At 42.9% G+C, this 21,846-nt stretch overlaps 1 protein-coding gene across 2 annotated transcripts; it reads left to right on the plus strand.

Annotated features, from left to right (window-relative positions):
* The first annotated feature begins 695 nt into the window (after window positions 1-695).
* Window positions 696-21,751, plus strand: LOC129817546 (S-adenosylmethionine decarboxylase proenzyme-like). 2 transcript variants are annotated; one of them, XM_055872922.1, is made up of 9 exons: window positions 696-1,009; window positions 5,891-5,977; window positions 7,621-7,747; window positions 15,331-15,433; window positions 15,620-15,662; window positions 16,606-16,750; window positions 18,010-18,102; window positions 18,307-18,462; window positions 18,605-21,751. In XM_055872922.1, exons 1-9 carry the CDS (start codon window positions 900-902, stop codon window positions 18,737-18,739), a joined length of 999 nt encoding a protein of 332 aa, XP_055728897.1. In that variant the 5' UTR covers window positions 696-899; the 3' UTR covers window positions 18,740-21,751. The 2 variants fall into 2 exon arrangements, with proteins under 2 accessions (XP_055728897.1, XP_055728898.1); XM_055872923.1 differs by lacking the exon at window positions 696-1,009 and adding an exon at window positions 1,447-1,583.
* The last annotated feature ends 95 nt before the right edge of the window (window positions 21,752-21,846 follow it).

A 21,846-nucleotide genomic window follows, 5' to 3' on the forward strand; every position in this document is an offset into this window, starting at 1 on the left:
TCCCAGAGCACTGAGAAAACATGTGTCGCACCAGATTTAGCTAATAGCTCATTTCCATCTGTAGTCCCTAAAACGTCTAGACATCCGTGAACATCTAGACATGGAAACATTATATACAAAACAGAAAAACAGAAATACATCATACAGTAAAAAAAAAACAGAGATCAGGACATAGAAACTTGTTTCAACACAGAAGTCAAAACAATGCCCATAGAATCACATTGCTATTGGATAGAACATGTAATATACCTATACAAAATAAATATAAAAACCGAAATATTGTACATAGCCCAGTATTGAAATTACACCTATATATGTACTAATGTGTCTTCTGTTGCATTACAAGTCAGTAGGCCGTATGGCCTTTTAAGTTAAAATCAATGAGTGCATGACTGATTGGACTTCATTTAAAAAAAAATCTCAGTCGAGAAGGCTTTGAAGGTGCAACATGTTTTGAGAGCAGACGGGAACAGTTTACCTGAACGCAGAGTAGATTTTATTATCAGGGAAATATGGCATATCTGCCAATTAAATGTATTATCGTTTAAGATTGGAGATGGGCGATGTACAATTTTGTCATGCTGACAGTTGCCACTGCCAATCGCCACTTCATCAGCAAGAACCCAGCAACCTGATTCGACTATCGTGGGGGTGACGTTTTAGGCTGGGTGAATAAAACCAATACGCGTTCCCTTTTCTGCGCTTTACACAGTATGGCCGGCGATATTAGCTAGCACTTGCTTTACAGTATTCTCTGTAAAAGGGAAGACGGTTAAACCAAGAAATTACACCTGGATTGCTAAAGGACTGTACTTAATAAATTATAACGATCATACAAGGGCTAATTCAATTGAAAACGTAACCGACGTTTAATTTCTGTTGGTGTCTGTTAACTCACGATGGAAGCGAACGGTGCACACTTCTTCGAGGGAACGGAGAAGCTGTTGGAGGTGTGGTTCTCCCGACAAGATGAGATCAAAGGAACAGGGGACCTCCGTACCATCCCAAGGTTTGTGAAGTCGAGATGTGATTAATACATTCTGCCTTTGGCTAGCTAGTTAACGTTAGCTAAGCTACTAACATTAGCCCCTGTGCACCAGCAATCCGTCCACTCAAGAAGACTGGATGGAGATTCAACCAGTAACACGCGCTAGAAAGAAACATTGTAAAGAGGATTTATTTATCTAGTTAACCTTAACCTGCTTTATTACGATCCCAGTTATCTCGTAAACCACAATATTTCACTGACATGTCATGTGGTGGCTAATGCGAACACGTAGTGTTAGCCAGCTGGTTAGCTAAATTCAGATAACATCGTCACTCATGAATTACCATCCCCCACACTGACCACCACTAGCTTGGCATTTGCTTAGGGTAACGAACGCGGTAGCGGAGTCATTCATTCATGCGGTTCAGTCAGCTGCTGACTGATGTTCGCTACTGCCATTCATTAGCTCTCCAGTAATGCTCATTATCCATGTTTAGAAACGTATTTGAATAGTGCATGTACCATTAATGCAATGTTAGGCATTCCAATTTGCAAGCTAACAAATTGTTTTGGCAAGAAAAGTGGTCAGATTGGGGTGAGTTTGACAGCGCGGGTTTTACGCATACTGCGCATGCATTGGTGTTCGATGTATTCATGCTAGGGTGATGATCTCAACATGTTGCCCACGGATTTGATTTGACACTAAACACGCTAAATAGCTCATTATCTTTATGTAATTTTGCAGATTATGTAACCAGGTAGCTAGTTAAGTCTACAACTCAACTTCTGAAGTTGTTGGTGTCATTGTGTATCTTCTGGCTAGCTGTAGTAATTTTCCATATCACTTCTCTGCGTCACGATGTGGTACTGTAGCGCCTTGTGGCCACCGCGATCTTTTCTCTGATATGCCGCATTGGCGATCATGGTCTCTCGCCGCTGAAGATTTACAACATCTGCAATGCACAATGAACGAAGGCCATTAACAGACTTAATAGGCAAGCGATATCAAACATTATACCTGATCAGTTTGAGTTGATTGCCAACCACTTAGCTGAGAAGCCAATCTTCAGAAGTGTAATTTACCCAATCGGGATCAATGCAATAATGAACAGTAAATTAAACTTAGCCTGTAGTTGCTGTTACTTGTACATATAATTTAGATGGCCCCATGCATTGGTATCTACAAAACCCTTCAAACTAGTCCTATTTGCATTGCCCTAATCAGTTGTGTAAAAATACTTCAAAGTACTAAAGTCGTTTTTTGGGTTATCTGTACATTACATATTTGACCACTTTAAGCTCACTACCCGCCTAAAGAAAACAATGTACTTTTTACTCCATACATTTTCTCTGACAACCAAAAATACTCGTTACATTTTGAATGCTTAGCAGGACAGGAAAATTGTCCAGGATACACCATAACTTACTTATGGTATCAGGAAAACAACATCCCTGGTCATCCCTACTGCCTCTGACCTGGCAGACTCACTAAACACATGCTGCTTTCGTCAGTTATGTCAGTGTTGGAATGTGCCCCTGGCTTTCTGTAAGTGAATAAAACAATTGTGCAGTCTGATTTGCTTTAATATAAGGGATGTATACTTTTGATACTGAAGTATATTTATAACCAAATACTTTTGGACCCTTACTGTATTTTACTGGGTGTCTTGAGTCATTTTCTATTAAGATATCTTTACTTTTACTCAAGTATGACAATTGGGTACTTTTTCCACCACTGGCCCTAATATCTAATAAAGAACACGTTTCAACCATGTTGAATTATTTTAATGCTCTTGTTTTTAATACGATTTGGAGTCATTTTTATTTTACCTTTATTTTACCAGGTAAGTTGACTGAACACACTCTCATTTACAGCAACGACCTGGGTAATAGTTATGGCAGGTGAATGAGCCAATTGGAAGTTGGGGATGATTAAGTAGTCATGATCAGGACCAGATTGTGAATTTAACCAGGACAGTGGGGTAACACCCCTAATCTTACGATAGGTGCCATGGAATATTTAATGACCACTGAGCCAGGACACCTGTTTAACGTCCCATCGGAAAGACTGCTCCCAACACAGGGCATTGTTCCCAATCACTGCCCTGGGGCACTTGGAATGTTATTTTTTAGACCTCCAACACCACTTCCAGCAGCATCTGGTCTCCCATCCGGAGACCGACCAGGACCAACCCTTCTTAGCCAGCAGTGGGATGCAGAGTGGTATGCTTGTAGCCTGAGAACCTTTGCTGCCAATCCTCAAATATTTGATGTGAATAACTTGTTGACAAGAGGCCACTTTTTTAGGTTTCCTTAAGGCGTCTGCATGCTTCCCAGTCGAAACAGCTAAGAGTTTGCGTGTATTAGTCCTCAATTCTGTGACAGTTTTTGTTCATTTTGGACTTGGGTGAACATTTTATTGGCTGTTTTCTGGATATTTACAGGAACTGGAACAGGCTGTTGTAAGTGTTGCTCCAGAGCATCCCATACATGCCAAATGAGTGTGTCTGAGTACAGTATGGAGGCCATGGAAGAACTTTAACATTTTCAGCATCCAGAAATTGTGTACAGATCCTTGCGTCATTTGGCCGTATTACCATGCTGAAACATGAGGTGGTGGCAGATGAATGGCACGACAATGGGCTTCAGGACCTCATGGTATCTCTGTGCATAAAATGCAATTGTTTGTCCGTAGCTTACGCCTGCCCATACCATAACCCCACCACCACGGGGCACTCTGTTCACAACGTTGACATCAGCAAACCGCTCGCCCACACAACGCTGTCTGCCCGGTACAGTTGAAATTGGGATTCATCCGTGATGAACACATTTCTCCAGCGTGCCTCACACGATCCCGCATGTGAGGAAGCCAGATGTGGAGGTCCTGAGCTGGCGTGATTACACATGGTCTGCGGTTCTGAAGCCGGTTGGATGTACTGCCAAATTCTAACACAGCAGGTGGCTTCTAGTAGGGAAATGAACATTTAAATTATCTGGGAACAGCTCTGGTGGACATTCCTACAGTCAGCATGACAATTGCACACTCCCACAACTTGAGACATCTGTGGCATTGTGTTGTGACAACTGCACATTTTGTGGCCTTTTATTGTGCCCAGCACAAGGTGCATCTTTGTAATGATCATGCTGTTGAATCAGCTTCCTGACATGCTGAACCTGTCAGGTGGATGGATTATCTTGGCAAAGGAGAAACTGACTAACAGGGATGTGAACAAATTTGAGCGATAAGCTTTTCTGCTATCTTATAGTTCAGCTCAAGAAACATGGGATGAACACTTTACATGTTGCTTTTTAAAATATTTTGTTCAGTGTAGTAGTGGAATGGCAATTGCCATAAGTGCATTCCAATACATGTGATTTCAATGAATGAGAAGGACTGACAAATGGTCCTTCACCTACCTCTGTGGCAAGGTTCATTGCTACTCTTGCCAATCCAAGGGAAAGCCAGGGTTTTCATGGTTAACATCATTTGGTTAGGAATGACAGCGGGTATTAATTTACAGCCAAGGAATATTAACAGATCGGAGGCAGTGGATCGGGGATGCTGGACGCCTGCCGATGTCCAAATAAGTCCAAAGGCATCTTATTCACAGATCTGTACCATACACTTGTAGCAGCCTATTGGCATTTATTTGCTGTGTTTAATCCTGACTTTCCATCAATCCATTCTCGTCTGGGGAAACTTGACACTTCGTAACTACATTGTTCATGTCACACTGAGCTGACAATGCTATTGACGGTGACTCGTCTCAATATGATACTTGACAGATGTTACAAGGTGTTTTTAGGAAAAGGTGTGATGCTCAAACTCAATGACCCCCTGAAATAAGTTCTGGTTCTGTAAAATGATCTCGCAATCATGCAGTCTACAAAGTCTTGCTCAACAGGACCATGGTAACTGATTTCTTGACATGGTGGATTTATGCGCTAAACCAACGATGGGCAACTTTTGATGGGGTGGAGCCCACAATCAACTCCTGAGGGGCTGCAGTGACTTGTAGGTCTGCGTAGACACATCCATACCCACACGTGCGGTCAGATCCGGCCCTAGCCTCGTATTCTAACACTCAACAGTAAATTGAAACCCCGTCTGAGTTCTTCAAATATATTTAATGATTTTGTTTTTGGTAATTGATCTGCGGGCCTACACGGACGCATGCTGCCAGTTTCCCATCCCTGAGCCAAATGATTAACTTCTATTGACATCTGTTTTTAAACACTATTTCCAGGAGCAGGATCTCAACCTTCTTGATTGATCTACCTGTCGTTAACTGTTTTGGATGATCATAGTCGGCACGAGGCCTAATTCCTACAGTTATTACATAGAAGCGGTGGAGAAACTGTACTGTCATCTTCTACCTGCTGTCCTGTGAGCAGGCTGTTGCTTAATAGTAGCCTATAGTAGAGGAGGGAGCCTGTTTTGCCAGAGTGCACCTGTCTGCTGTCTGCACTGTTCCAGGGAATGCCAGGGCTCTGGACCCGGTTCAAAATCAACCTGAGTATAGTATTGTACATTTTCTTTTCACTGTTACGAGGCTCAAACATTTGTTTATGTAAGTAAAGTGAGTTGGTTAGGCCTTTTTTAAATCTAAAGCAAGACCATTAATTGTTAGACATTGAATTGTTATGGTTTGTTGGCAGATTCATTTCACTGTCTATTTAGTCATCAGTCACACCAGTTAGACACCCCAAATGCCATGCCCAGAATTGTGAAATGATTAGCTCAGATGTAATATTTTTATTCAAATTGTCTGATAGCACTAGAACTACAGTCTAGCCTCTGACAGTTGCTTCTATTTTGAAAAAGCAAGTCTTGAACTATTAAATTGAGCGTGCTGCAGTGTTAAAAAAACAAAACATGAACAAATGCTTTTTGTCTTTCAGGTTTGAGTGGGACAAACTTCTGGAGAATGTGCACTGTTTGATCATAAGTGTGACAAAGACCGACAAGCAGGAAGCTTATATACTCAGGTGAGTAGCGACCGAATCCATGTTCTGTTTACCACTGTCACCTTGGCTTGTCCCCATTTCAGAATAGAGAGCTGGGATTGCGTCATCTGTAATCGTCTCGTTGTGAATGGCTGCATGGAAACTCTTCTCTCCCCTAGGGTGAAAGAACTGACTGAGCACAGCTTTTTTTAGATCTCTCAGGTCTCCCTGGCTCTGTTCTGAAGCACCTAAAGACCTGGGTCTTATCTGAGCCCAGATGGACGGGTGAAAGATGGCTAAATGAGCACCCTGGCAGCCCACAAGCATATTAGGCACAAGTTGCCAATTTAGGTTCCTATGAATCAATATCTGATGGTGAAATCTGCCCTTTGTGACACCAGTGTACTCAGACTGGTCTTTGGGGCAAGTCATTGCCAGTAAAAAGTACATGCCTGACCCCGGGTGTTAGTCTGGCTGCGGAGGCTGTTGTGAGAGGTCTCCACTCTCAGCTCCCTCTGCCGGTTAAGTCCCACCTACAACCGTCTGGTAACGAGGGGTAGGGTTGATCTGTAGCTATTGCACAGACCTCGACCGGGCCGGGGCTAGCACAACGGAGTAGCCTTCTCCTTCACTCTTGAGGTTTGTTATGCGAATGGGACAGTGCTGATTCAGGGGAGGACTACCTGTGACAGCTTTCTGCTTGACTGCAAGTAGACAACATTGGTGTTGTAAACCTACCTATGCCCCACAAACTTCTTCCTTCTCACTAGTAGTGCTGGAAATGACCAGAGACGACACAATATTATCGCAATACTTAGTTGGCAATACGATATGTATTGCAATTCGATACTGCAATTTTGTTGATTCGATGTTCCGAACATATTGCTCACTATACACAGAGTGTACCAAACATCAGGACCACCTTCCAAATATTGAGTTGACCTCCATAAGGCAGCGTAGCTTTCACCTGGTCAGTCTGTCATGGAAAGCACATGTTCTTAATGTTTTGAACAATCAGGGAATATGTCTGCTGCAGAGGGACAAGAGAGCGTTGAACTAGTGCTAAAAATAGTTGTGATATTTTCAAAGATACGATAGGCTATATCGCACAAAATATATATTTCCCCCCCATCAGTACTCACTAGCTATACTGCAGTCAATTGACTGTTCCTTGTGCTCCTCCCTGGGACTAGTCTGTAACTAGGAGGCAGATGACTAATGATAACCCAGCTATGTCTCCTCAAGGAGTCTGGGCCTGAATTCTAGACAGGCTTGCCGCTGTAAACAATTTCAGGCCCATGATAACAGTAATGCACTAATGCCCTGTGGTTGGTTTTGACTTCATGCTCAAGGCAGACTGTTAAACTGTTTGTAGCATGTGCTGCTTTAGGTTGACGCTCTATAGAATCAATGGCAAGCAGTCACCAGGGTAATGCCACGTCATGGTGTCCTTAAAAAAAAAAAAAAAACTCTCCAGGTGTCTAAATAGTACACGCTACTTAGCTGGAAGGCATCGAACCTGAAGAACTCTACTTTATCCTTTTGGACAGTTGTACATGCATGTTGGATGTAAATTGAGCTCATGTAAAAAATAAATAATTGGCCATTACCTGTAACTTGTGATATGTATGAAACGCGTATAAAACTCATATTGCTATTCTCCTTCTGTCCCTTTGTCCATTCAGTGAGAGTAGCATGTTTGTCTCCAAGAGACGTTTCATTTTGAAGACGTGTGGAACCACCCTCTTACTGCAAGCACTGATGCCCCTGCTGGAACTGGCCAGGGAGTACTGTGGCTTTGATGCTATCGAGGTCAGTGTGACACGTGCGCACACACAGGGTTGGGGAGTAACTGATTACAAACACTAACAATTCTGTTACGTTATAGGCAAAAATATTGTAATCAGATTACAGGTACTTTTGCTAATCAGATTACTTTTAAATTCAAAAGGCATGTTTGTGTAAAAATCAGCATGGAAAAAAGGCAAATGTCTACGTTTGTTCTGTCTGAGTCTGACCAAGTCAGAGACCACTATGACGACACAACAAGTAAGTTTGCTGGATTGCTGGAAAAGAGCAGGAATTAGCAAAATTGGCACCAGCTGATGGCGAATTCACTTAGACACTTAGCTAATTGCTAACGAGCAAGAACCAACTATATTGAGTGCAATATAAATGCAACATTTAGTGTAGGGCTCAGATGTTCCATACGCACAAAGCTTTCTCTCAAATTTAGTGCACAAATTTGTTTACATCCCTGTTAGTGAGCATTTCTCCTTTGTCCAAGATGATCCATCTACCTGACAGGTGTGGCATGTCAAGAGAATCAAACGGCATGATTGGGAAGTATTCAGAGCCCTTGACTTTCAACATTTTGTTACGTTACAGCCTTATTCTAAAATGTATGAAATATTTTTCCCTTAGCAATCTACACACAATACCTCATATAAACAAAGTGAAAACAGGTCTTTAGAAGTTTTTGCATATTTATTCAAAATTTAAAAAAAATGAGACTCAAAATTGAGGTCAAGTGCATCCTGTTTCCATTGATCATCCTTGATGTTTCTACATCTTGGAGTCCACCTGTGGTAAATTCAATTGATTGGACATGATTTGGAAAGGGGCACACCTGTCTATATAAGGTCCCACAGTTGACAGTGCATGTCAGAGCAAAAACCAAGCCATGAGGTCGAAGGAATTGTCCGTAGAGCTCCGAGACAGGATTGTTGAGGCACAGATCTGGGTAAGGGTACCAAAACATTTCTACAACATTGAAGGTCCCCAACAACACAGCGGCCTACATTATTAAATGGATGAAGTTTGGAACCACCAAGACTCTTCCTAGAGTTGACCGCCCGGCCAAACTGAGCAATCGGGGGATAACGGCCTTGGTCAGGGAGGTGACCAAGAACCCGATGGTCACTCTAAAGGTGCTCCAGAGTTCATCTGTGGAGATGGAAGAGTCTTCCAGAACAACCACCATTTCTGCAGCACTCCACCAATCAGACCTTTATGTTAGTTGCCAGACAGAAGTCATTCTTCAGTAAAAGGCATATTGACAGCTTGCCAGAAGGCACCTAAAGGACTCAGACCATGAGAAACAAGATTCTCTGGTCTGACGAAACCAACTCTTTTGCCTGAATGCCTAGTGTCGCCACTAGAGAACCTGGCACCATCCCTACGGTGAAGCATGGTGGTGGCAGCATCATGCTGTGGGGATGTTTTTCAGCGGCAGGGACTGGAAGACTAGTCAGGATTGAAGCAAAGATGAATGGCGCAAAGTACAAAGATCCTTGATGAAAACCTGCTACAGAGTGCTCAGGACCTCAGACTGGGGCGAAGGTTCACCTTTCAACAGGACAATGACCCTAAGCACACAGCCAAGACAACGCAGCAGTGCCTTTGGGACAAGTCTGTAAATGTTATTAAGTGGCCCAGCCAGAACCCGATCGAACATCTCTGGAGAGACCTGAAAATACCTGTGCAGCAATGCTCCACATCCAACCTGACGGTGCTTGAGAGGATCTGTAGAGAAGAATGGGAGAAACTCCCCAAATACAGGTGTGCCAAGCTTGTACCGTCATATCCAAGAAGACTCAATGCTGTAATTGCTGCCATAGGTGCTTCAACAAAGTAGGTTCTGAATACTTGTGTTAATGTAATTAAACTGTGTATAGTTAATCCGACCCTCTCTGCCCAGTCGTCGCCATTTTTACCTTCTGTTGCTGTGTTAGCTGACTAGCTGCTGTTATCTCACCTGTTGTTTTAGCTAGCTCTCCCAATCATGACCTGCAATCACTTTATGCCTTATTGTATGTCTCTCTCAAATATCAATATGCCTTGCATACTGTTGTTCAGGCTAGTTATCATTGTTTTGGTTTGCAATGGACCCCGTAGTTCCACTCTCCGTACCTCTGATACCTCCTTTGTCCCACCCCCCACACATGCGGTGACCTCACCCATTGAGACCAGCATGTCCAGAGATACAACCTCTCTTATCATCACCCAGTGCCTGGGCTTGCCTCCGCTGTACCCGTGCCCCACCATACCCTGGTCTGCACATTATGCCCAGAATCTATTCTACCACGCCCATAAATCTGCTCCTTTTATTCCTTGTCCCCAATGCTCTAGGCGACCAGTTTTGATAGCCTTTAGCCGCACCCTCATCCTACTACTCCTCTGTTCCTCGGGTGATGTGGAGGTAAACCCAGGCCCTGCATGTCCCCAGTCACCCTCATTTGTTGACTTCTGTGATCGAAAAAGCCTTGGCCTCATGCATGTCAACATCAGAAGCCTCCTCCCTAAGTTTGCCTTACTCACCGCTTTAGCACACTCTGCCAACCCTGATGTCCTTGCCGTGTCTGAATCCTGGCTTAGGAAGGCCACCAAAAACTCTGAGATTTCCATACCCAACTATAACACTTTCCGTCAAGATAGAACTGCCAAAGGGGGAGGAGTTGCAATCTACTGCAGAGATAGCCTGCAAAGTTCTGTCATACTTTCCAAGTCTATGCCCAAACAGTTCGAACTTCTAATTTTAAAAATTAATCTCTCCAGAAATAAGTCTCTCACTGTTGTCGCCTGCTACCGACCCACCTCAGCTCCCAGCTGTGCCCTGGACACCATCTGTGATTGATCGCTCCCCATCTAGCTTCAGAGTTTGTTCTGTTAGGTGACCTAAACTGGGATATGCTTAACACCCCGGCAGTCCTACAATCTAAGCTTGATGCCCTCAATCTCACACAAATCATCAAGGAACCCACCAGGTACAACCCTAAATCTGTAAACATGGGCACCCTAATAGACATTATCCTGACCAACTTGCCCTCCAAATACACCTCTGCTGTCTTCAATCAAGATCTCAGCGATCACTGCCTCATTGCCTGTATCCGCCACGGGTCCACGGTCAAACGACCACCCCTCATCACTGTCAAACGCTCCCTAAAACACTTCTGCGAGCAGGCCTTTCTAATCGACCTGGCCCGGGTACCCTGGAAGGATATTGACCTGAAAGTTTTTGTTCTGAAAGAGCTGGAAAACCTGGACCCATACAAATCAGCTGGGCTTGACAATCTGGACCCCCTATTTCTGAAACTGTCCGCCGCCATTGTCGCACCCCCTATTACCAGCCTGTTCAACCTCTCCTTCGTATCATCTGAGATCCCCAAGGATTGGAAAGCTGCCGCTGTCATCCCCCTCTTCAAAGGGGGAGACACCCTGGACCCAAACTGTTACAGACCTATATCCATCCTGCCCTGCCTAGCTAAGGTCTTCGAAAGCCAAGTCAACAAACAGATCACTGACCATCTCGAATCCCACCGTACCTTCTCCGCTGTGCAATCCGGTTTCCGAGCCGGTCACGGGTGCACCTCAGCCACGCTCAAGGTACTAAACGATATCATAACCGCCATCGATAAAATACATTACTGTGCAGCCGTCTTCATCGACCTGGCCAAGGCTTTCGACTCTGTCAATCACCATATTCTTATCGGCAGACTCAATAGCCTCGGTTTTTCTAATGACTGCCTTGCCTGGTTCACCAACTACTTTGCAGACAGAGTTCAGTGTGTCAAATCGGAGGGCATGTTGTCCGGTCCTCTGGCAGTCTCTATGGGGGTACCACAGGGTTCAATTCTCGGGCCGACTCTTTTCTCTGTATACATCAATGATGTTGCTCTTGCTGCGGGCGATTCCCTGATCCACCTCTACGCAGACGACACCATTCTGTATACTTCCGGCCCTTCCCTGGACACTGTGCTATCTAACCTCCAAACGAGCTTCAATGCCATACAACACTCCTTCCGTGGCCTCCAACTGCTCTTAAACGCTAGTAAAACCAAATGCATGCTTTTCAACCGTTCGCTGCCTGCACCCGCACGCCCGACTAGCATCACCACCCTGGACGGTTCCGACCTAGAATATGTGGACATCTATAAGTACCTAGGTGTGTGGCTAGACTGCAAACTCTCCTTCCAGACTCATATCAAACATCTCCAATCCAAAATCAAATCTAGAGTCGGCTTTCTATTCCGGAACAAAGCCTCCTTCACTCACGCCGCCAAACTTACCCTAGTAAAACTGACTATCCTACCGATCCTCGACTTCGGCGATGTCATCTACAAAATAGCTTCCAATACTCTACTCAGCAAACTGGATGCAGTTTATCACAGTGCCATCCGTTTTGTTACTAAAGCACCTTATACGACCCACCACTGCGACCTGTATGCCCTAGTCGGCTGGCCCACGCTACATATTCGTCGTCAGACCCACTGGCTCCAGGTCATCTACAAGGCTATGCTAGGTAAAGTGCCGCCTTATCTCAGTTCACTGGTCACGATGGCTACACCCACCCGTAGCACGCGCTCCAGCAGGTGTATCTCACTGATCATCCCTAAAGCCAAAACCTCATTTTGACGCCTTTCCTTCCAGTTCTCTGCTGCCTGCGACTGGAACGAATTGCAAAAATCTCTGAAGTTGGAGACTTATCTCCCTCAACAACTAAAAATCTGCTATCCGAGCAGCTAACCGATCGCTGCAGCTGTACATAGTCCATCTGTAAACTACCCACCCAATTTACCTACCTCACCCCCATACTGCTTTTATTTATTTACTTTTCTGCTCTTTTGCACACCAGTATCTCTTCTTGCACATGATCATCTGATGATTTATCACTCCAGTGTTAATCTGCTAAATTGTAATTATTCGATTTATTGCCTACCTCATGCCTTTTGCACACATTGTATATAGATTCTCTTTTTTTTCTACCATGTTATTGACTTGTTTATTGTTTACTCCATGTGTAACTCTGTTGTTTTCTGTTCACACTGCTATGCTTTATCTTGGCCAGGTCGCAGTTGCAAATGAGAACTTGTTCTCAACTAGCCTACCTGGTTAAATAAAGGTGAAATAAAATAAAAAACCTGTTTTTGCTTTGTTTGGCTGTAACAAAACGTGGAAAAAGTCAAGGTCTGAATACTTTCCAAAACCACTGTATGCATGCTGACTGCAGGAATGTCCAACAGAGCTGTTGCCAGGGAATTGAATGTTCATTTCTCCACCATAAGCTGCCTCAAATGGCTTTAGAGAATTTGGTACCATATTCAACCGTGTAACCGTGTCAGCCCAGGACCTCTACATCCGGCTTCTTCACCTGTGGGATCCTCTGAGTAGGAGGGGCTTGTTCAGGATTATTTCTGTCTGTAGTGTAGCCCTTTTGTGGGGTAAAACTGGGTGGACCTGGCTACCAAGTGGGTATGCCTATCCCCCCTCATGGCTGCGCTCCTGCCCAGTCTGAAATCCATAGATTAGGGCTTAATGTATTTCAATTGACTGTTTTTCTATGAACCAACTCAGTAAAGTTTTAAATAGTTGCATGTTGCTTTTTAAAATATTTCAAGTAAAATTTCAAAGACGGGAAAATCCAGCTCAAAGTTAAACGAGCATAGCTAGTAGCTACCGAATTTCGATGAGTGGACATTTTACAAGCGAAAGTGAAGAAGTAAAAAAAAAAATGTATTTTTTCAAATGAACAAAGTTGCGATGCTGCTCTTCCTTCAGAAAAGCATGCATGTGTACACTGAGCAGAGTAGACAAGAACGGGGAGGGGGGGTTGGACACCAGTAAGATCAGGGGGGGAAATGGCAACTGTGCAGATGACTCATCCAGAGCTCTGACTTCTGTGAGAAAGCATGATAAAATATCTGATGGCAAACGATTAGTAGTGAATTGCATACAAGTCTAACTTAATCACCTCATGTACGCTGCACAAGAGACACGCGGATAGATATAGAATGCTATGGCTTCACCGGCGCCTGCTTTCTCCGGTTGTGCTATTTACAAACTACGGTAAGCTTCATGTGACGGGTTAATATAACACAATCTGCTTTCTCCTAATGTATTGCACAATTTGACTGCAGGTATTAACTTAAAGTAGCTACAAATGGTTATATTTTATTGAAACATTTCAAATAAATAGTTTAAGGTATTGATGGTATTAAAAGAAATGTGGCTTTTTCAAAATTACACGGTATACCTACGTTAATGCTGACCCCATTTGTTGACTGGTGGATTGTCTGTTCTAGCGATACAATTATTTGTTTAGTTGGACAGTTGCAAAGAAATATAAATGTTTATGGCACATCTTGATTGACTCTCTCAGTGGACTAATCCATTGCGTAGGCCGCAATGTTTGGTTACCATTTCTTAATGCATTAATTTTATTAGTATTTTCCAGTTCTTATATTGAGTGCATATGTTTGCAGAGCACACAACCTAGGCTCCACTTTGTTTTATTCCATTTATTTGTTGTCAAGGTGTTCATTGTGTTTTTGTTTGGTGCGCTCCTGTCAATGTTGAGTAAGGACGTACACCTGGTTATGCATAGAAGTAGTCCTAGGCTACCTGGCCTGCACGCAAAGGTAGGCTTACTTGGGGATCTGATTGTCTTAAACTCACCACCGCTAATGAGCTGTGGAGGTTCTCGAAGTATTATTTTTTTCCATCTCAAACAGCAAGTAAACAAAGTTTGATTTTACATCCATTGAGAATGACAATAGTTCCTCAATGTAACCTATTTCGAACAATCTTTCCAGGTCTCTCCCTTTCAATTACCACAAAGTGGAAAAAATGCCATGATCTGATCAGGTGGAAATGTAATCAAGTAGGCCTATTTTATGACTCCTCTGTCCAGGGCTCACTGGCGCTGTAAACTAAGGATCCAGAATATTTGATACAATGTTGCAAGTTTGTTAGCTCAAGCTTTGGGCTGGACCAAGTTGATACAATGTTTCAAGTTCCTTGCAGACAGGCCATATGCAGCCAATGCGATTTATTTGTATCTGTGTTCATACCCCTTTGACTTATTCTACATTGTTACAGCCTGAATTCAAACTGGATTAAATAAATGTCTCGCCCATCTACACACAATATCCCATAATGATAGTAAAAACATTGTTTTAGAAATGTTTGCAGATGTATTGAAAAAGGACATGTAAATGAAGTATTCACACCCTATTGCTATGACACTCCAAATTGAGCTCTGGTTCATCTGTCCTTTGATCTTCCTTGATTTGGAGTTCACCAGTGGCCAATTGAAATTGTTTGGACAGGATTTAGAAAGATATACCTGTCCATGGTCCCACAGTTGACGGTGCATGTCAGAGCATAAACTCTACCATGACGTCAAAGGAACACTATGCATGCATGTATACATACAAACCAAATGGAATAACATTTTACGTACATGTTAATAAAACCATAAATGTGTACATTTGTAAATGTTTTATAAACAATGTTATGCATCAACATGTTATGTTTGTACATTATACCATCTTTGTTTGCGTTGATGTTGTTGTGGACAGGATGGGTTAGTTCTAACATCTCCTCAAAACCTACAGAATTTCTTCTATTCTCGCAAGAACTTCATGAAGCCTACCCAGCAGGAGTTCCCTCATCGGAACTTCCAGGAGGAAGTGGAATTTCTCAGCCAGATTTTCCCAAGTAAGTACTAATGCCCACGCTCCAAATTCAATTCCTCAGCTCTAATCACTGTTGGAGTCCAGGAAGAGTATGTGCTAATGCATGGATAGAGTGAGTCAGTGACGCCTATACAGGCTGTTCTCTAATCAGGAGGGTTTGAGACACGGGCACATAAGATAAAGAAATGGCATTATCTTCCTTCTACAGATGGAGCAGCGTACTGTATGGGACGTTTGAATTCTGATTGCTGGTAAGGTCCCCCCGCTTACACTGCTGCTACTGTTTCATTATCTATGCATAGTCCCTTTAATAACTCTACCTACATGTACATATTACCTTGACTAACTGGTGCCCCTGCACATCGACTCTGTACCAGTACCCCCTGTATATAGCCTCCACATTGACTCTGTACCGGTATCCCCTGTATATAGCCTCCACATTGACTCTGTACCTGTACCCCCTGTATATAGCCTCCACATTGACTCTGTACCGTAACACCCTGTATATAGCCTCCACATTGACTCTGTACCGGTATCCCCTGTATATAGCCTCCACATTGACTCTGTACCGGTACCCCCTGTATATAGCCTCCACATTGACTCTGTACCGGTACCCCCTGTATATAGCCTCCACATTGACTCTGTACCGGTACCCCCTGTATATAGCCTCCACATTGACTCTGTACCGGTACCCCCTGTATATAGCCTCCACATTGACTCTGTACCGGTACCCCCTGTATATAGCCTCCACATTGACTCTGTACCGGTACCCCCTGTATATAGCCTCCACATTGACTCTGTACCGGTACCCCCTGTATATAGCCTCCACATTGACTCTGTACCGGTACCCCCTGTATATAGCCTCCACATTGACTCTGTACCGGTACCCCCTGTATATAGCCTCCACATCGACTCTGTACCGGTATCCCCTGTATATAGCCTTGCTATTGTTTTACTGCTGCACTTCTTGTTACTTTTATTTAAATATGTTTTGGGGCATTTTTTTTCTTAACTGCATTTTTGGTTAAGGGATTGTAGGCATGTCACTAAGGTGTACAGCTGTTGTATTCAGCGCATATGACAAAATGAACGAGATATTAATAATGCAGTAGACATTGCTATTGAGCTTGAACTACACTGTCCAGTGCTGCTGAACGGGCTTGTGTTTACCTTTGCCTCCTCGTTTCCCTACAGGTACCTGTTTACTCTGGATCTGCCAGAGTTCTGGGAGAACAAGCACGCAGATCAGACGCTGGAAGTTCTGATGAGTGACCTTGATCCAGCAATAATGGATCAGTTCTTCATGAAAGATGGTGTTTCTGCAAATGATGTCACTCGTGTAAGGCCCGCAAACTAGCAATGTTGGGTATCGTTATTTATTCTTGATTTCACGAGGGCTCACTCAGTAGGCCACTGTTCAAGGGGACCTGTCCTTATGACATTGATCTATTCTGTAATGATATTCCCCAGTAAGGGCACCGATATGGAAAGTATCAGTTACATTTTTCGGTACGATATTGATATATTGGTTTTATTAAAATAACATTGCAACTGTGTAAAATGTTCACTTCCACATCTCTGAAGTAGAGACGACTGCTTGTTGATGGCCCATTGGGCCAGACTTGTCTGGGAACCTACCCAAGCAGTTTGTACACAATCGGAAGCTTATCAACTGTTGATGGCTCATCAGCAGGCAATTAAGTATAATAAATTGACTAGCTCCCTATAAAATCTGCATTGCTGATGCAATCATGGAATCCAGACATTATCTGAATTCAATCTAAAAACATGTTTTGCACTTAGTAGGAAATGTTAAACAGAGTTGATCAGAAAATGCATTAGTTTGCCCAAGTTAATCATAAGACACTAATAAAATGCATCAGCGATTTGTATTTTCCGGCAACTTTCTGTAATGGCACAGGATCTTCTGTGCAGTGCTTGCATATGTCTATACTTTGTGTAGCTGTTAACCTTCTGTTATAGATGGCAAGGCTTTCCCAAAAGCCTTCTCAATTAAATGTAAACTACAAAGTAGCTTATGCCTACCTGGCACAATATCATCATGATTATTTGCATCAATCCAGTGGCCACTTGTTTTGCAAACTCTGCAATCACATGAGTGCTACAAACCAAACAACATTCTGCTGGTGCACACTTTCATTAGGGTAACTTTACACAAATCTAAATGTCTCTAATTTCAGAACTCAAGTGGTCTCCTGATGCAGTTTAAGCATGGTTGTGGACTTGGAATATCCCATTCTATAAAAAAAAAGCTATTTTCTTTACCTGGAAAAACAAAATGGAGTCAGGCAAAAATGATCAGTGATTTTCTAGGGCCCTAGTTGACAGCCTGTGTTTTGTGAATGCAGGAACAGTAGTGTATGCTGTTTTTTACATAATCATTTAGGTAAATGGAAGACCCAAATATCACTGCCTTGCTCCTATCTGTGAAACTATATTAATATTGTATTGAATTATCGCTATTGGTGCCCAACAGTAATATTCCCCTTATTGTATAGAGGAACACCATCATAAAGCTGACTGTTCATTAGTCAGTTGCTGTTTTGTAGCGCACATTGTGTATATATCTTTTTTCAGATGAGTGGAATTCGTGACCTGATACCAGGTTCTGTGATTGACGCCACAATGTTCAACCCTTGTGGATACTCAATGAATGGAATGAAGACTGACGTAAGTGGATCTTGCAGACTCTTATCCAGAGTGACTTACAATTAGTGCATTCAACTTAATATGGCTAGGTGAGACAACACATCGCAATCGAAGAAGTCCAATTTTCTCAAGTATTTATCAGCAAAGTTCCCCCCCCCCTTTTTTGTCTTCTGGCTCTTTATTAAATACGCCTTAAGTCATTTAAAACAAATGTCTGTCTTACAGGGAACTTACTGGACGATCCACATCACTCCAGAGCCAGAGTTCTCCTATGTCAGCTTCGAAACCAACCTCTCTCAGACGTCCTACGATGATTTGGTCAGGAAAGTTGTGGACATCTTTAAGCCAGGGAAATTTGTGACTACGCTGTTTGTTAACCAGGTATGTCCTTGTTCAAATTGGGTCTGATGTTGCTTGTGGATGTTTGACTCTATTTTCCAGAACATTGCACTCATAAATCACATCTTAAGTCTTCACTGTACTTGGCATTTTCACTTAACTTAATTTTTGTTTTCTCCCACAGAGCTCCAAATGTCGCAGTGTCTTTTCTTCCGCCCAGAAACTTGAGGGGTACAAGCGCCTCGACCGCCAGTTGGCCCAATTCAACGATTACAATTTTGTCTTTACCAGTTACGCCAAGAGCCACCAGCAGAGTTGAGGATTAAGAATGAAAAAGAAGCGAAAAAAGAACCACTGCTGCGTAGCAGGGCTATGCCCCCGCGGCGGCCATCTCTCTGCCCGAGCAGAGAGGCACAGTCCCCTTTGCTGCCATTGTTATTCAGGATTTATTGGTTCCGACGAGGCCACAGGCCCTACTAGTGTAACCTCCAGTTTGAATTGTTGTACCTATAACTTAGATCTCTTGCATGAAAGCTCTTTTCTCTGTTTAGATATTCTAGCTCACTCTTGCTGTGATCTTGAAGTGCATGTAGAGGATTTAAACACTCTCTGTTTGTTGCTGGCCAGCCTTGCCTCCTTGCTGCAGGTCTCCCCCCTCATTCCCCACAGACAGGGCTTCCGCTCCCACTAGTCCAGGGCCCTGACATGCTCAGATGGGTCTACTATTTTGTGCTTACCGACAGTTGAAACACGCCTCCCCACACAACTCTTCCTTCCTCAACTGATTTGCTGCTTCATTGATCTGTTGCAAGTTTGCATCCTTTTTGACTTTTGAGTGCACTTTAAGAACACATTGTTTTCAGCCAATTGGAGCAGGACTCCTCAATACCAAAACAGGAAACGGCAACCCTTTTTTTGTCTTCTAGAATGTTCATGACTTTGGTCTTTTATTGAGTGAATAGAAGCATGTGAGCTTTGGGCCATATAGCATTATTTGTCATGTAACGTCGGAGTCTAATGAATTCCTTGTCAAATCAAAATGCCATACTTTGTTAGTGTTGCACTATTAGAGGATTGGCTAGAGGCTGACCGCTAGGTCAACATTATCTAGTTCTTGGCAGTAAACTGCACTGCAGCCAAAGGAATTGGGTCAGAACCCCCACGTTCAGTCTGCCATGCTTCTCTTCACCTCGACAATCATTTAGCTGTTGAATGTGTCCTCAAATGGGCAGGCTTTAAACTTGTCCCAGACGACAGTATGCGTTAGAGCAAATCATTTAGGATGTCCAGTTGGGTACATCACGGTATGGAATGTGTAATATATATGCACTTTTATACCAAGGCTCATTCAACAGTATACTGTACCAACAGGATGGATTTGGTGGTTACAATTCCCTGTGGTTTTAAACTCATGTATGCATTCATGAAAATGTGATTAAAAAAAACCCAACAACATCCAAACTTAAATGGAAGAATGAGTCGCGTAAGAACGAAGGCTTTGCCAACCGTGATTGTAGAAAGTGTTCAGACTAGAGGAGCCAGTTGAGGTGTTTTCGGTCTGAATGTAAATTGCAACGAGGCCTAGTAGACCCTTTGTAGCTGTGGTGTGGGCCAGAACTGCCCTCTGCTGTCGTCCCGCCCACCCCGTTGATATTTGAAACTAAGGGGTAGGGAAATCCTGCATAGCACTATTCCCCCCATAGCAGACACTGTCATCTGGCCCCAGAACCATGCTTGACAGAGGTGCTGATGGCTGCACAGTGTTGCCCTGAATGGAAATAACGAATCACACTCTGCTTAGTACAGTGGTGGCCCAGCAAAGCATTTTCTTTTTCTAAACAATGTACCCCCCATACAGGAGTCGGTAAGCACACAATAGAGGCCCACCAATCTGAGCATGCCAGGGTGATCCCGGATCATTCCACACAACTGTTGCAAAAACTGCCATTTTATAAATGTTATTGTGGGCAGACATTTTGCAGTGAATTGGTCCAAAATGTGACTTCATTGCAGTTTTTTTGGCGTACCATCAATGCCCTTTTGTTTAGTGAGGAAAAAGCCTGTGGCACAGGTGACTACTAGTTCTGTATTGCTTGACAGTGTAGTGTGCTGCTGTCTGTTTCTCCTGTGTAAGTAGATCAATGTGCTTCACCTTGTTTAATCAGCTCAAATGTACTGGGGCATTCTGATTTATTGAGCAGGTGGGATGGGGGTTAATAAATTGAAAAAAAATAATAACATGCATACATACAGCCACCTTACAGTGCTGAAGGCATGCCCTCATCTATCTGGTTAGTATACAGACTTTGAGAGGTTTCTAATTTGAGAGCGGATTTTGATAGGATGTTGAGGATTGTTCTCCATTGGCTGGTCAGTAATGTTCATGATGCTTCTCCTGCCAGCGAATGCAGATTGAGTTTAATTTACAGACAGCTGGGGTGGACAGGAATTAATTTTTTGGGGACTGCGCTTTCGGGCTTACCTTCAGAACTCCCGAGGGTTATAACTGGTGCTGCTTTGCCCAGCTAGTTTAGAAGGCCCTTAGAACATTGGAGACCATCACATGATGGTATACTGTAGTTAACATAAAGTTGGGTTTTCTTCAAGAAACTGAATGTGACGGACATAACAAGCGGACCACTAGAATGAGTACTTCAGTTCATGTAAGGACCTGGGTGAAGTTGACAATTGGAACGACTTGACTCCAGTACATCTATGGGTTAGCTTTTTTTTTTTTTTTTGAGGACCAACTTTTGCCAATAGTCTTTATCTGAAATGTTATGACTCATGTCTGTTTAGTGACCGGCCTCCACTGTTCTAAGAGCTGTATTGACCGGTTTAGGGAATAGACACCAGCACTGTTCACAAATAAAGGTATCTTTTGATTGCTTTTGGATAAAGTCCTATTTAGACTTGCTCTGGGTAGTCCTGTTGGTTAATTTTTTTTATTTTTTATTAAAGTCAAATTATTTTTCTTTCTCAATACCATTTTTACAAACATTTTTGTAAGAAATGCATTTTTGCCTACAGACCAACTTTTTGTTTGTTTACCTTTTGTTGTAAAGCCAGTGTTCCAAATGCATTTGTTCTGAAGTTGAGGGGATTTTTTTTTTTTTTTTTTTACAAGCTAATTTAATCATGTATTTTGTTTGCCTTACCAAGGAAAAGGTAAACTCCTCCCCTGACGTGAGGGTGCAATTGCAGGATGTACTGAAGGGAAAATGTTTGCTGTTGTAATTCTTTTGCTGTTCTTTGGATGGTCAAGATGTGCTAAATGTTTCTGTACTATGAGCTTGATGCTTTAATAAAAAAAATATTGCTCTTTCTGTGAGTTTGTTGGTTAGCATCGGATATTTTAGATAAAGTAATAAGTCCAGTTCACTATGTCTTTCACTAAAACTAGGAAATTCACCCTACGTAAATGGT

The sequence above is a fragment of the Salvelinus fontinalis genome, chromosome 20, assembly GCF_029448725.1.
Source record: "Salvelinus fontinalis isolate EN_2023a chromosome 20, ASM2944872v1, whole genome shotgun sequence".
Lineage (NCBI taxonomy): Eukaryota > Metazoa > Chordata > Actinopteri > Salmoniformes > Salmonidae > Salvelinus > Salvelinus fontinalis.

Excerpts from the sequence above, each read along its gene's own strand:
- LOC129817546 (XM_055872922.1), top strand. The coding sequence starts at position 900 with ATGGAAGCGAACGGTGCACACTTCTTCGAGGGAACGGAGAAGCTGTTG. Across the intron at positions 16,751-18,009 it reads CTGCAAATGATGTCACTCGT|ATGAGTGGAATTCGTGACCT; the intron begins GTAAGGCCCGCA and ends ATCTTTTTTCAG. Across the intron at positions 18,463-18,604 it reads CTACGCTGTTTGTTAACCAG|AGCTCCAAATGTCGCAGTGT; the intron begins GTATGTCCTTGT and ends TTTCTCCCACAG.